Genomic DNA, 15,358 nt, shown 5'->3' on the forward strand with positions numbered 1-15,358 from the left:
CTAACATATGCCAGGACAGACTGGGCCCTGTCCCAGTCCAAACTGCATCCCCTGATTCCCTCCCAGTACAGAAGGGGCCTTGTCCCAGTATGAAGAGAATCCCTTTAATTCCTCCCAGCGGAGAAAGAGCCTCTTCCTAGTCCAAAGTGGATCCCAGCCCAGCTCCCAGTGCAGACTGCTCTGTGTACCAGTACAAAATGGATCGCTTTAACACTGCCCTGTACAGACTGGGCCTCATCTCAGTACAGACTGGATCCCCCAGTTTCCTCCCAGTACAGTCTGGGCCCTCTCCACGTAGAAACGGGATCCTCCGAGCAAATCCCAGCAGAGTCTGGGCCTCGTCTCAGTACAAACAGACTGGGCCCTGTCCCAGTACAAACTTTATCCCTTTAGACCCTCCCAGGGTACACTGGGCCACCCTCCCAGTCCACACTGGAGCCCCTGGCCCCTTCCCACTACAGTCTGGGCTCTGTCACAGTACAAACTGGGTTGCTTTAACCCCTGCCAGTACAAACTTGGCCCCTCCCACTACAAACTAGTCCTCTTTAACCCCTCCAAGTACAGGCTGAGCACACTCCCAGTATAAACTGGATCCTCTCATCCCCTCCCAGTACGATTTGCACTGTGCCATTTCAAACTGGATTTCATTAAACCCTTCCAGTACAGACTTGGTCCCCTCCCAGTAAAAACGGGCTCTGTTTAGAATCATGGAATGGTCTGGGTTGGAAGGGACCATTAAAGGTCATCTAGTGCAGACCCCCTGCCATGAGCAGGGACACCTTCAACTGGATGAGCTGTCTCCAAGCCCCGGCCAACCTGGCCTGGAATGTTTCCAGGGATGGGGCATCTCCTGTCTCTCTGGGCAACCTGGGCCGGTGTCTCACCATCCTCATTGTTAAAAGGTTCTTTATATCGAGTGTAAATTTCCGCCCTTTTAGTTTAAAGCCCTCACCCTTTGTCCTATCGCAACAGGCCCTGCTAAAAACTCTGTCCCCAGCTCTCCTGTAGGCCCCCTTTAGGTACTGGAAGGCTACAATAAGGTCTCCCCAGAGCCTTCTCTTCTGCAGGCTGAACAACCCCAACTCTCTCAACCTTTCCTCACAGCAGAGGTGCTCCAGCCCTCGGAGCATCTTTGTGGCCTCCTCTGGACCCACTCCAATAGGTCCATGTCTCTCCTGTGCTGAGGGCTCCAGAGCTGGAGCAGCACTGCAGGTGGGGTCTCACCAAAGCAGAGCAGAGGGGCAGAATGCCCTCCCTCGACCTGCTGGTAATGCTTCTTTTGATGCAGCCCAGGATACCGTTGGCTTTGTGATCTGCGAGCGCACATTGCCAGCTCATGTCCAGCTTTTCATCCCCCAGTATACCCAAGTCCTTCTCGGCAGGGCTGCTCTCCATCCCTTCATCCCCCAGGCTGTATTGATATCAGGGATTGCCCCAACGCACGTGCAGGACCCTTCACTTGGCCCTGTGGAACCTCATGCTGTTTATACGGGCCAACTTCTTGAGCCTGTCCAGGTCCCTCTGGATGACATCCTGTCCGCTGGGAGTTTCAATCACACCACTCAGCGTGGTGTCATCAGCATACTTGCTGAGGGTGCACTCGATCCCACTGCCTATGTCATTGATGAAGATATTGAACAGTACTGGTCCCAGTACGGACCGCTGAGGTTCACCGCTTGTCACCAGTCTCCATCTGGACATGAGGCCGTTGACCACTACTGGATGGGACCATCCAACCAGTTCCTCATCCACTGAACAGTCCACCCTTCAAATCCACATCTCTCCAGTTTCACAGAATCACAGAGTGGTCGGGGTTGGAAGGGACTTCTGGAGATCATCTAGACCAAGCCCCCTCCCAGAGCAGGGTCACCTACAGCAGGTTGCACAGGACACGCCCAGGCGGGTTTGGAATGTCTCCAGAGTGGGAGACTCCCCCACCTCTCTGGTCAGCCTGTGCCAGTGCTCTGCCACCCGCAAAGGAAAGAAGTTTCTCCTCATGTTAAGATGGAACTTCCTACATTCAAGTTTGTGCCTGTTCCCTATAGTCCTATCACTGGGCACCACTGACAAAAGACTGTTCCCATCCCCCTGGCACCCTCCCTTTAAGTATATATAAGCATAGATAGGGTCCCCCCTCAGTCTCCTTTTATCCAAACTAAAAAGCCCCAAGTCCCTCAGCCTTTCCTCATAAGAGAGATGTTCCAATCCCCTCATCATCTTCGTAGCCCTTTGCTGGACCGTCTCCAGCAGTTCCCTGTCTTTCTTGAACTGGGGAGCCCAGAGCTGGACACAGTACTCCAGATGAGGCCTCACCAGGGCAGAGTAGAGGGGGAGGATGACCTCCCTCGACCTGCTGGCCACACTCTGCTTGATGCACCCCAGGATGTCATTGGCCTTCTCGGCTACCAAGACACATTGCTGGCTCATGGGCATCCTGTTGTCCACTGGGACATGCTGCTGCATGTTCCCCCAAGATCTTCCTTCCTTCCAGCTGGACAAGCCCAGCTTTTTCAGCTTCTTCTCACAGCACAAGTGCTCCAACCCTGACCACCTTGGTGGCTCTCCACTGAACGGGCTCCAGTTTACCAGTGTCTCTCAGGCATTGCAGGGGGTCAGAACCTGGGAGAGTGTTCTGGATCTGTTCTCAAATGTGCTGAGCCCAGGGCGGTAATCACTCCCACTGGCTGTGCTCCTGTTCCTACCACCCAGGATGCTTTTGGCCTTTGCTGACGGCTCCATGTTTTGCCTAATGAAACCAAAGGACCACCAGAGCCTTTCCTGCAGTGCTGATACCAACCTAGGCAGTCCCTGCCCTCTGTCACTTCAGGCCCTTAGTCAAGCTCAGCAAAAGAACTTCAGATCTGTCCTTGTTGGATAACATGATGTTACTAGTGGCCTGTCCTTCAAGCCTGTCTAGGTCCCTTGGGATGGCACCCCTGCCCTCTAATATAGTGTCTGCTCTCCTCAATGAGGTGTCAGCTACAAATGCTATAAGAAAAGCATTTTCTCATCTCCTTTGGGTAATTAAATGCCCTTGAAACATGGTGGAACCCGACTAGATACATCCCTCTGGGCAGAACACTATGCGTTCACCACGTTCTTCCAAGCCCGAGTACTGATCTCAGTTATTACCCATCTACTTATCCACCCAATCAGACCATAATGTCCTAACTGGACACAAGAATACTGTGGGGAATGAGGCTGATAGCATAGTGTTCGGCGCACAGTCTAGTTGGAGGCCTGTAAGTAGCAGTGTTCCCCAGGGGTCAGTACTGGCCAATCTTGTTCAACATGTTAATCAACGTCCTGGATGAGGGGACAGAGTGTACCCTCAGCAAGTTTGCTGACATCTGTTGGAAGGGTAACACAGCAGGGCATAGACAGTCCAGGAGGTTCTTGGATTGTATTGACGACAACTTTTTTCTCCCAGTGGTAGAGGAGCCAACGAGGAGAGGAGCTCTGCTGGACCTTGTCCTTACCAACAAGGAAGGGTTGGTAGGCAGTGTCAAGCTCAAGGGCAGCCTGGGCTGCCATGACCATGAAATGGTCGAGTTTGAGATCCTCAAGGCAGCGAGGAAGGTGCGCAGCAAGCTGACCACCCTGGGCTTTAGCAGAGCTGACTGTGTCTTCTTGAAGAATCTGCTCAGTATAGTGCCATGGGATGAAGCGCTGGAGGGAAGAAGGGCCCAAGTAAGCCAGTTAATATTCAAGGCTCACCTCCTCCAAGCTCAGGAGTCATGCATCCCTACAAAGAAGAAGGCAGGCAGAAAAGCCAGGAGGCCTGCATGGATGAACAAGGAGCTCCTGGACATGCTCACAAGTGAAAAGGAGGCCTATAAGGGGTGGAAACAGGGGCGGGAAGCCTGGGAGGAATACAGAGAAATTGTTCAAGCAGCCCCGGATCAGGTTAGGCAAGCTAATGCCCAGATTGAACTAAATCTGGCCAGGGGCATCAAGACAAACAAAAATCCTTCTTTAAGTATGTCAGCGAGAAAAGAAAGACTAGGGAAGATGTGGGCCCTCTCCGGAAGGAAATGCAAGAACTGGTCACCCGGGACAGAGACAAAGCTGAGGTCCTCAATGACTATTTTGCCTCAGTCTTCACTGGCAAAAACTGCAGCCGCACTGCCCATGATGCAGAGGACAAAGGGAAGGAGTGGGAAAACGAAGAAGTGCCAACTGTAGGCAAAGATCATGTATAAACCACCCGAGGAACCTGAAGGTGCACAAGTCCATGGGACCTGATGAGACACATCCACGGGTCCTGAGGGAACTGGCAGACAAAGGCACTAAGCCACTGTCCCTCATATTTGAGAAGTCGTGGCAGTCTGGTGAGCTTCCTGCTGACTGGCCAAGGGGAAACATAAGCCCTGTTTTCAAAAAGGGAAATAAGGAAGACCTGGGGGACGACAGGCCAGTCAGTCTCACCTCTGTGCCTGGCCCGATCATGGAGCAGATGCTCCTGGAAACTCTCCTGAGGCACATAGAAAATAAGGAGGTGATAGGTAGCATCCAGCATGGCTTCACCAAGGGCAAGTCATGCCTGACAAAATTTGATACCCTTCTATGAACAGGTAACATAGTCTATGTTACATGTCTATGTCCTTTGGCATGCCAGCCTTTCCTACCAGGGTAGTGTCTGCAAATCCTATGAAAAAGAACACTTGCATCTTCTCCAGGTCCTTAAAAACATGATAACAGGGCAGGTGGCAGGACAGACCCTTGCAGGAGCTTTCAAGCTAGATGCCTCAATGCAGAGTACCACGCATTGACCACACACCTCTGAGCCAAATCAGCCGTCTGGTTAGTTACCCATCTACTTATCCACCCATGCAAGCCATGACATCCTAATTCGGGCACAAGCATATTGTGGGGGAAGATGCTGAAAACTATGCTGACTTCCAACTTAAAAGACCAGCACTGCTCTCCCTGCTCTGAGCAATCCTGTTCTTCCACCACAGGAAGCAGACAACGGTGGGACACAAGCTGTCCTGGGTAAATCCAGGGTTTCAGACACCCACAAATGGGTTCTGAGCGGACACACTCTGGGGCACAGCCTTGACTTCCCCTGCTTATCCGTTGGCCAATTTTTAAAAGAGCATGCAATATTTGGATGCTGCCAGTCATCAGGGAGTTCCCTCCCTCAACCTCCATGGCCTTTCAATGATTACGGAGTGTCATTGGACATGCTGGCACATTGGCTTACCCTGTCATCTCCCTCAGCTGCCACCCCTCCTGTCCCATAGACTGGTAAGGATTGTCTTAGTTAAGGTGACTTGGGAACAATCCACTGCTGATGGTCTTCCACCAGATTCCTGCCCCGAGTCTCAGAGCCCTGGGAGACCTTGCTGGGGCAGACTGAGGCAAAGAGGATGTAGAGAATCTCCCATATAGCTCCACCCGCTCTCTGAAACTCAGCAGTGGCCACACAGTGGCTTTGTTTCTCTTCAAACTGTTCCTGAAGGAGTAAACACTCATTCTGGTGCCCTTGAATTGCCTTTGGGGGTTAGATTGAATTGTGATCTGGACTATAGCTGAGCTTGGAGGAGGCTGTCCTTGAAGACCAGCTGGACTGAGCTCTGCCACCGTGTCACAGCTCTGTCTGCCACAGGAACGGCTCCAGCTCGTCCTGTCTGTGCCCCTGGCTGAGATCATTGCTGCACCTTTGGGCTGAAGCCCCCCAGCTGTGGCACCAGGCAAGCGGTGACTTGCCATAAGGAATCCTGGTACCAAGAGTCCAAGACCCAGTGTGTGCTACTGATAGGACAAGAAGAGGGGGTACTCATGGCCAGCTCTTCTTCTGCTGCGAGAAATGACACAGCTGGAAGTAGGTGTCTCTGCCCACCTGAAGGAGGGAACATCAGAGATTGCATCATTTTTTTTCACAGGCGGTTCCCCTGGAGCCCCAGGGACACCTCCAGGGAGCCCAGAGGGGACAGAGGCAGTGCCAGCGTGGGCTGGTCCTCTGCTGCTGAGCTGGGCCAGGCTGCTGAGCCGGAGGGAGCTCCTGGCAAGCGGGCAGCACTGCAGAGAGACAGCTCTGCCCAGGAGCAGGGCTGGGGGCACTGCCTGCAGGCAGCGAGGGGAGACCTGTGAGGCAGAGAGAGCTTAAAGGCAATCTGGAGTGGGGGGTGCTGAGAGCTCACTGGGGCAGAAATCTTCACCGCCCTCTGCGTGGTAAGTCTCGGGGTGCCGGGCAATGCAGCTCCAGTTCCTGGAGGGATCTCCTCAAGCTGGTCCATCTGAGAGCTGCTGGGCTCTGTCAGGAAGACTCTCTCAGTTTCAGTGCTGTAGAGGAGGAGGATGTGCTCCAGAGCAGGGCTTCCCTGCTGCCCGGTGAGAAGGACAGGGCCCGAGGGCTGCCTTCTGCCGGGGATGGTTGTGGAGGTGTGCGTAGGGGTGTGCAGGCAGGGGTGGGCAGGGCTGTCCTTGCCAGCAGGGTCCCTGCACCCTGGGGGCTGTGTGCCGGGGCAGGGACTCTGCCAGGGTCAGCTCTCTGCCTGCCCGGGGAGTTCCCACGGAGCTTCTGTGGGGAGAAGCAGTGGGTGGAAGGAGTGACTGCCAGCAAGGCAGATGCCTTCTGTTGCTGAGATGGACCCGTGTGGGTCAGGGCTGCTCGGGATCCCCATCACCCCCAGGACATTTGCAGAGAGCCCTTTTGAAGAAGGACATCGAGGCACCTTTCCCCTGAAAGAGAACAAGTCTGTGCTGTGGGATTTCTCCTCTCAGCTGCTGGGTGGGCAGTGGGTGGTGGGAATGGATTTCTCCTTTACGAAGAAGGCACAGAGACCCCCGTTCTCGATAGCACTTCCCTGAACCCCTCCTGAGCACCCGCACAGCCAGAGATGCCCCCGGGCAGCGCTGTGCTGCCAGGAGGGGTCTGCAGGGCAGAGCTGAGCACACAGCGGGTGGGATGGGCTCTGGGGCACTGGCAGGGAGGAGACCCGGGGGCAGAGAAGCAGCTCCAGGCAGGGGCAGCTCCTGGCAGCCCAGACACAGGCAGGGACAGAGAGGGAGCTGCTGCCAGAAGTGCCCAGGCAGGGGGGATCCCGGCACCTCCGGCCACCCCCTGACCTTCAGACAACTTCTCGGCAGGAAGCCTCTGCTCTCCTCTCCCACCTGCCCCACAGCCAGTGGGTCCAGAGCCCGAGATGCCTTCTCGGCAGCTGCACCTTCAGTCAAGGAGATGTGTGATTGTCCTACAAGTGATGCACAACATAAAAGCAAGTGCCCTGCAGTGTCTCTGTCTGGAGACACTGTCACTGAGGAGAAGGCTTCACTGCACGCCTGTCTGACTCCCTCTCCTCGCTTCCTTTTTTCAGAGCACAGACGTGTTTCTCCTTGTTTCCCCACCCCTCTGTTGAACTCTGCATCTCAGGAGTTGGGAGGAGGTGTGGGTCAGCTTCTCTTCTGCCTCTGACTCTGCCTCTGACTCCTGCCCCAGAGGTGCCCTCATGGAAAGTTGGTGTCGAGGCAGTATTTTACCTGATAAGAGGGAGTGTCACTGAGTTTGTGGGGTTGGGAATGAGCTGGGTCATTCCTCATTCAGCTGTGGGAGGGGGATTTCTGTGAGGAATGGCATGGGGATTTCCTCAGAGAAGTCTGTCCCAGTTTGTCACTGCCTTTTCCTCCTTGGACAGGTCCCCCTGCCCAGAGGCAGCAAATGTCCAATAGCAGCTCCATCACCCACTTCCTCCTCCTGGCATTCGCAGACACACGGGAGCTGCAGCTCTTGACCTTCGGGCTCTTCCTGGCCATCTACCTGGCTGCCCTCCTGGGAAACGGCCTCATCATCACCGCCATCACCTGCGACCACCGCCTCCACACCCCCATGTACTTCTTCCTCCTCAACCTCTCTGTTCTTGACCTGGGCTCCATCTCTACCACTCTCCCCAAAGCCATGGCAAACTCCCTCTGGAACACCAGGGCCATCTCCTATGCAGGATGTGCTGTCCAGCTCTTTTTCTTTCTCATTTTTATTTCAGCTGAGTATTTTCTCCTCACCATCATGGCCTATGACCGCTATGTTGCCATCTGCCATCCCCTGCACTACGGGACCCTTCTGGGCAGCACAGCTTGTGTCCGCATGGCAGCAGCTGCCTGGGCCAGTGGGTTTCTCAATTCTTTCCTGCACACGGCCAATACATTTTCACTGCCACTCTGCCAGGGCAATGCCATGGACCAGTTTTTCTGTGAAGTCCCCCACATCCTCAAGCTCTCCTGCTCACACTCCTACCTCAGGGAAGTTGGGGTTCTTGTGCTTGGTGTCTGTTTAGCACTTGTGTGTTTTGTTTTCATTGTGGTGTCCTATGTACAGATCCTGAGGGCGGTGCTGAGGATCCCCTCACAGCAGGGACGGCACAAAGCCTTTTCCACATGCTTCCCTCACCTGGCCGTGGTCTCCCTCTTTCTCAGCACTGCCATGTTTGCCCACCTGAAGCCCCCCTCCATCTCCTCCCCATCTCTGGACCTGGTGGTGGCAGCGTTGTACTCGGTGGTGCCTCCAGCAGTGAACCCCTTCATCTACAGGATGAGGAACCAGGAGCTCAAGGATGCCCTGTGGAAACAGGCCCAATGGACGCTGTTTCACCGACAATAGCCTACCGCCTCTTCTCCGCACATTGCGCAGAGTTTATCTTAGACCACGAGCCTGAATTTTTATCTTTTGATAATCCTGCTTATTGATAATTTTCTGAGTTTACACTGCTTGTCTTGAGGCTTGATCCTACTGTGTCTGACCCTTGCACAACACTGAGTCAGATGTAGCTGGTCAGATAACAGCTCTTAAATGAAATGGGATGTCCCAGGCAGAATAGGGAGAAAAGGGAGAAACAGAAAAAAAAGACATGGGCTGAGATAAATATTGTTTAAAAGAACAGTAACAGAAAAGATATTATTACTACTACTAATAATAATAATAATAATAAACAAAATAAAGTGATGCAACACAAATTGCTGACACTTCCCAATAATTAACTCCCCAGCCTGTCCGGAGATGTGATCACTGATCCCTGCCCCCCTGCTAACTCCCATTTATATACTGAGCATGACATCTATGGGATGGAATATTCCTTTGGCCAGCTTGTCTTGTCTGTCGCCCCCCACCTTCCACAGGAAGTTGAAAAAGTCCGTGACAATATAAGCATCACTCAGCAACAACTAAAACAATATGAGTTAGCAATGTTATTCTCATAGTCAATCCAAAACAGAACAGCTACCAGGAAGGATATTAACTCTATCCCAGGCAAAACCAGGACAGCATCCGCCCCTTATTCTATACCATCTACCTCATGCCCAGGTCTTACACTTTTCCATTTTCCTGTCTTTCATATATGTATATATGCACACAGATATCATTCCCTTAGTCCATGTCCCATCCCACTGAAATGTCCCTTGAGTTCATTTAGTCCATGACTTTGGGCTCCATCTGTTGTAACTGTCTTTCCCGGCAGGAGACGTGGTGTGTGGTGTTGAATTGTTGCGTGCTGCATCTGGAGCTCGCAGCTGGTGTAGCCGGCATGGCTCATACCCATCATCTGTGGGTTGAAGATGTCGATCTCAAGACAATTCCCGGGTGCCAGTTGCTGCAGCCACTTCTGGTTCCATCACTTCTGCACTTTGCTCAGTTTCATCAAAGTTCATTCTTCATTAATTTAGGTCACTTTCACTGCAATGCCATAGATAGAGCATATAGCAACCGTATCAGTGATGACATATAGTGGTAATTTAGCAATAAATATCATATCATTTGATTCATTGGCCATTCTCACCAAAATCAAATCCCCTTGAGGAACACATCGATCATCCCCATCCTCCTGCATCACCCACCAAGTGCACTCAGGGCCTTAAAAAAAAGCAATCCCACAGATAGTTTTGCCTTTGCTTGTGTCAGGAATAACCCAGACTCTCTTCCCGAACATGTTCAGATCCTCAAATGTGTATCCTGACTTTTGAAGGTCCCACCACCCATGGCTCTCAGTGTAGTTTATAGCAGTCCGTTGTATTGTTTCATTTTCCCAGAGGCTCGTGCATGGTAGGGGATGTGATACACCCGCCCAATGCCATGCTCTTTGGCCCAGGTGTCTATGAGGCTGTTTGGAAATGAGTCCCACTGTCTGACTCAAATCTCACTGGGGTGCTACGTTGCCATCAGACTTGCTTTTCAAGGGCCAGGATAGTTGTTCAGGGCGGTGGCATGGGGCAGAGGGTGTGTTTCCAGCCGTCCGGTGTTTGCTTCCACCGTTGTGAGCACGTGGCGCTTGCCTTGGCGGGTTTGAGGGAGTGTGATAGAACCAATCTGCCAGGCCTCCCCGTATTGATATTTCAGCCAACGTCCTCCATATCAAAGAAGCTTTAACCGCTTGGCTTGCTTAAATGCAGCACACGTTTCACATTCGTGGATAACCTGTGCAATAGTGAACGTGATCAAGTCCACCCCCTGGTCACGAGCCCATCTATATGTCGCATCTCTTCCTTGATGGCTTGAGGCGTCATGGGCCCACCAAGCTATGAATAGTTCACCCTTACGTTGCCAGTCCATGTCCACCTGAGCCACTTCAATCTTAGCAGCCTGATCCACCTGCTGGTTGTTTTGATGTTCCTCAGTGGCCTGACCCTTGGGTACGTGGTCATCTACATGATGTACTTTCACAACCAGATTCTCTATCTGGGCAGCAATGTCTTGCCACAGTTCAGCAGCCCAGATGGGTCTACCTCTGCACTGCCAGTTGCTCTGCTCCCACTGCTGTAACCACCCCCACAGAGCATTTGCCACCACCCATGAATCAATATAGAGGTAAAGCACCAGCTGCACGGGGGCTCACAGCCGGTCCCGGGTCACCCCTGCGCCTGTGATTTCACTTTGGGGCACATTCCAGAGCCACCAGACAGGCAGGGGTTCGGAGATGATATTGGAGGGAGGGCACGGACAAAGCGCTGTAGCACCTCCAGGAGAAGCACTTTCCACTGCCACAGGCTGTGACGTGGGCGATAGCTTGGCTCCCAGCGACACTCATCCTCACCCAGGGAGAGGAAGAGGAGTGCTGTGCTTTGCACCATCTTTAGTGAGCTTTGCCTGGAGGAGAGACTCTGTGATGGGTGGCACTGAGTTCAGTGCTCACAAGAACATCCTCTGTAGCTGCAGTCAATAGTTCAGGTCAGTGCTTGGAACAAGAGGGGATGGGGACACACAGCATTTCCCAGGCTGTGTCACGCTGCCTTAGTGTCCCTCCAGTGCTTCCCTCGGCATGAAAACTCTCCTCCAGCACTTCCCCATAGTCCTGGTGCCTCCCTGGACACTGGAATTCATCCCCAACCCAAGATCTCACAGCAGCACTGGAGGCGGTGCCTGACCAACCCCCAGATGCGGTGCAGGGCTGGAGCTTGGCCAGCCGGGCTTGTCTGCCGTGGGGCAGGATGTGTTCCTTCCCCACACAGCGCCATTCTCTGGTGGTCTTGTTGAAGCAAGGAGGGCACTGGCCCTGTGGCTCTCTGTGCACAGCCGGAGGTGGTGACTCCTTGTTAAAACAACCAGCTCGTAACATATGAATTAATAAACCCCACGGCCTCCCAACGTGGCTAATGCTCATGACCAAATTGGTGCCCCGGGAAGGAGGCACACGGGATAACGGGGTCCGGGTTTAATGCAGAAAGATGCTTTTCCCCCAGCACTGCTTTGCTTTGAAAAAAGCCCTGAAAAGGGCTTTGTTTTCCACCCACTGGAGCAATGCCGGGAAGGTCGTCTATAAAATCCCCGGCACTTCACCTGAAATGATGCGGCTCAGTATCGAGTACGCCTACACCGGCACAGTACCGGTCACGACCGACAACATTGAACGTTTGCTCATAGTGGCCGACCAGTTCAACGTCATGGGCATCGTCAGACTGTGCTGCGAGTTCTTAAAGTCCCAGCTGTGCTTGGAGAACTGCGTCGGCATCTGGAGATTCACCAAGTATTACTACTGCCTTTATTATTGATTTTATTATTGACCTGCGGGAAGCAGCCCACGCGTTCATCCCCCATCACTTGGAAAGGGTGACCAGGGTGTCGAGAGAGTTTCTGGAGCTCTCCGTCAATGAGCTCCAGCGCGTCCTGCAGAAGGAGGATCTCCGTGGGAAAGAAGAGGCCGTGTTCAAGGCTGTTCTGCAATGGATGGCTCATGACCCGCAGAACAGGAGGCAGCAGGTTGCAGTCTTGCTGGGCAAGGAAGAGTGGAAGGGGGGACAGAGGGCATTTATTTAAAACGAAGAAAGTCTAGGTTATTCTTAGCTTAGAAAAAATAAACTCAGCATTTTTGACAGTAAGGACTTTGCTTGAAACTTTTGAAATCCTGCCTTCACAAGGGTATAAATTTGTACTTCATATTCACTGTACATACACGCCACTCACCCAAATCCCATTGCTTGTTAGCACGTGCATGGTTTCAGAAGGCACACACACTGACACTGACACTATGGAAATGATCAGGTGTCTGTTGTCTATGAGTGCCCAGGCCACAGTTGTGTGAGGCATTGCACAAGCATCGGAAATCCTTGCCCAAAAGAGTTTGCAAACCACCTGTTCCTTTCGACTGGGCTCGAAAGGGGGACCATCTTGCATAGGGGAGGATGGCACATCGCTCTCATGTTCTTGAGGCAGTCCTATTCGAGTCATGGTTTCAGTCAGAGTCCTTCCTGAACGATCATTGCCTGGGAGGACAGCACCATAAAGGCAGTCAAGTGCCTTCTGGGCCACCTCTGGGGACAATTCTCGGCCTTCGAGGATAACATCATGAAAACTTTCCAACTGCCCATGCTGACCCAGGAGAGAGACTGGAACACAAAGTATGGAATTACAAGAGTGATTCTCTGTTCATGAGCACGAGTGGTCCCAGTCAAATTGGGACACCCGAAATGCATTTTCACACATGGTTCTTATACCTTTAGAGCATTCAGGTACAACACAATTTGAGTGATCGCTACGTAACACGCACACACAGGCTGCTGTTTGGCAAAGCAACTCTCATGCTGTGGCATCATCATCCACCTGCTGCTCTCCTAATGGAGACGTCCCTGGAGTTGGTCTTGCTGCAGTTCCTTATCTCTGATGCCAGATCAGGGGAGGGTTTCACAGGGGTGTCAGAGGGGCTGGGAGGCTGGCGTCATCCGGGCAGTGCTGGAGTATCCTTTCTTCTTCAGCCTGGGGGCTGTCTTCTCCTCCCGACAATGAGCTGGGTCCTGTAGTCATGCTGACTGAACCATGGCTATGCAGTACGCAATAGAAACGCTGTATATCTTAAGAAAGTTCATACAATTTCGTACTCTAAAGAGTAATTGTTACAATAGTTCGGGAATGAGATTTTCCTAACAGTCCCTCCTTTTCTTTCACCGTCAGGGTCACACTATACTCTTCATTATTTAAGTTGTAAGTCAAGTTCATAAGGTAATACACACCCATCTAATTAGAAAGCAAAACAAGAGAGTGAATACAACCACCCAAATCCTTTCAGTTCACAGTCCTGTTCTTAAGTCTGGGTTCCAAGAGGTTAGCCACCCAAAGAGATTTAGGGGAGATCCCTACCCTATTTTGTGTAATATTTTTAAATGAGTCTTTCTCTTGTTTCTCTCAGTTTTGTTTTTCTGGTCTTGACTGACATAAAAACCCCAGCAGCTATTATTCAAGAACGCACCTACTCTGTCCTGTACTTCTAAAGGGTGCTCTAGAGCTAAGACTTTCTATATTACCATTTTTGATAAAAATTTGATTTCTTCCTCTAAGGCTGTCATACTGCCTGCCCTCATTCATGACTTTTTCTAATTCTCTTGGCACATTTGCAGTAGCCCTTTCTAGTTTTGCAGACCCTCACTGTGGGATAAAATCTGATACAGACAGGTGGAACTCAGTGCCACATTATCAAAGGCATTTATGAAAGGCAGGTCCTGCTTGACTAACCTGATCTCCTTCTACAACGTGGTCACCCGCTCAGTGGATGAGGGAAAAGCTGTGTATGTTGTCTATCTGGACTTTAGTAAAGCCTTTGACACTGTTTCCCACAGCATTCTCCTGGAGAAACTGGCTGCTCACGGCTCGGATGGGCACACGCTTTGCTGGGTAAAAAACTGTCTGGAAGGCCGTGCCCAGAGAGTGGTGGTGAACGGAGTTAATTGCAGTTGGCGGGCGGTCAGGAGTGTTGTCCCCCAGGGCTCAGTGCTGGGGCCAGTCCTGTTAAACCTCTTTATCAATGATCGGGATGAGGGGATGGAGTGCTCCCTCAGTCAGTTTGCGGATGACACCAAGCTGGGTGGGAATGTTGATCTGCCTGAGGGTAGGGAGGCTCTGCAGAGGGATTCAGACAGACTGGACCCATGGGCCAAAACAAACCATAGGTGTTTTAATGAGGCCAATTGCCACATCTCACACTTTGGCCACAACAACCCCCGCCAATGCTACAGGCTTGGGAAGGAGTGTCTGGAAAGCTGCTCAGCAGAGAGGGACCTCTGTTGGTTGACAGTAGCTGAACGTGAGCCAGCAGTGTGCCCAGGTGGCCAAGAAGCCCACCGGCATCCTGGCATGTATCAGGACTAGTGTAGCCAGTAGGACCAGGGAGGTGATTTTCCCCTTGTACTGGGCACTGGGGAGGCCGCATCTTGAGTACTGTGTTCAGTTTTGGGGCCCTCACCACAAAAAAGACATTGAGGCGCTGGAGCGTGTCCAGAGAAGGGCAATGAAACCGGTGAGGGGTCCGCAGCACATGTCTTATGAGGAGAGGCTGAGGGAACTGCTGTGGTTTAGCCTGGAGAAAAGGAGGTTGAGGGGAGACCTTATTGCTCTCTAAAACGATCCGAAAGGAGGCTGCAGAGAGGTGGGGGATACAAGTTTAGTCAAGGGAAGTTTCGACTGGATATTAGGAAGAATTTCTTTACTGAAAGGGTCATCAGGCATTGGAATGCGTTACCCAGGGCAGTGGTGGAGTCCCCATCCCTGGAGGTGTTTAAGGGTCGTGTAGTTATAGTGCTGAGGGACATGGTTTAGTGGTGGGCTTGTCTGTGATAGGTTAATGATTAGACTATGTGATCTTACAGGTCTTCTCCAATATAGGAAATTCCGTGATAGTGCGATTCTGTGATGATGGCGCTGGGACAACTTCCCCGGGGTGTCCAGTGAGCACAGGCACAGCCCAGACCCTGCTCTGCTGGTCCCTCATGTCTCTCGCAGGAGCCCGGCTGTGCCAGGACACTGCTATGTGCCCCCACCCTGCACACTCCCCCACTTCAGCTCTTCCCTGAGGTTTTCCTCTCTGGGGCACTTGCCAGCCCCGCCAGCTCACACCCTCCCTGAATCTGGACACCTCCTGCTCTCTCCCAGCACAGACCAGCAGAG

General features: G+C 52.3%; 2 protein-coding genes across 2 annotated transcripts in view; one reads left to right on the plus strand and one right to left on the minus strand.

Moving 5' to 3' along the window:
- Positions 1–15,358, minus strand: part of LOC309684386 (olfactory receptor 14C36-like) — a gene marked incomplete at both ends in the record, with an annotated part of 283,296 nt that overhangs the window by 97,345 nt on the left and 170,593 nt on the right. The gene's annotated exons all lie outside the window — the stretch shown is intronic.
- LOC309684404 (olfactory receptor 14I1-like) lies at positions 7,664–8,599 on the plus strand (the record flags this gene model as incomplete). The annotated part of the gene is made up of 1 exon (XM_082500327.1): positions 7,664–8,599. One exon carries the CDS (start codon positions 7,664–7,666, stop codon positions 8,597–8,599), a length of 936 nt encoding a protein of 311 aa, XP_082356453.1.

The sequence above is a fragment of the Vanellus vanellus genome, assembly GCF_965231255.1.
Source record: "Vanellus vanellus genome assembly, contig: HAP1_SCAFFOLD_70, whole genome shotgun sequence".
NCBI classification, from domain to species: Eukaryota; Metazoa; Chordata; class Aves; order Charadriiformes; family Charadriidae; genus Vanellus; species Vanellus vanellus.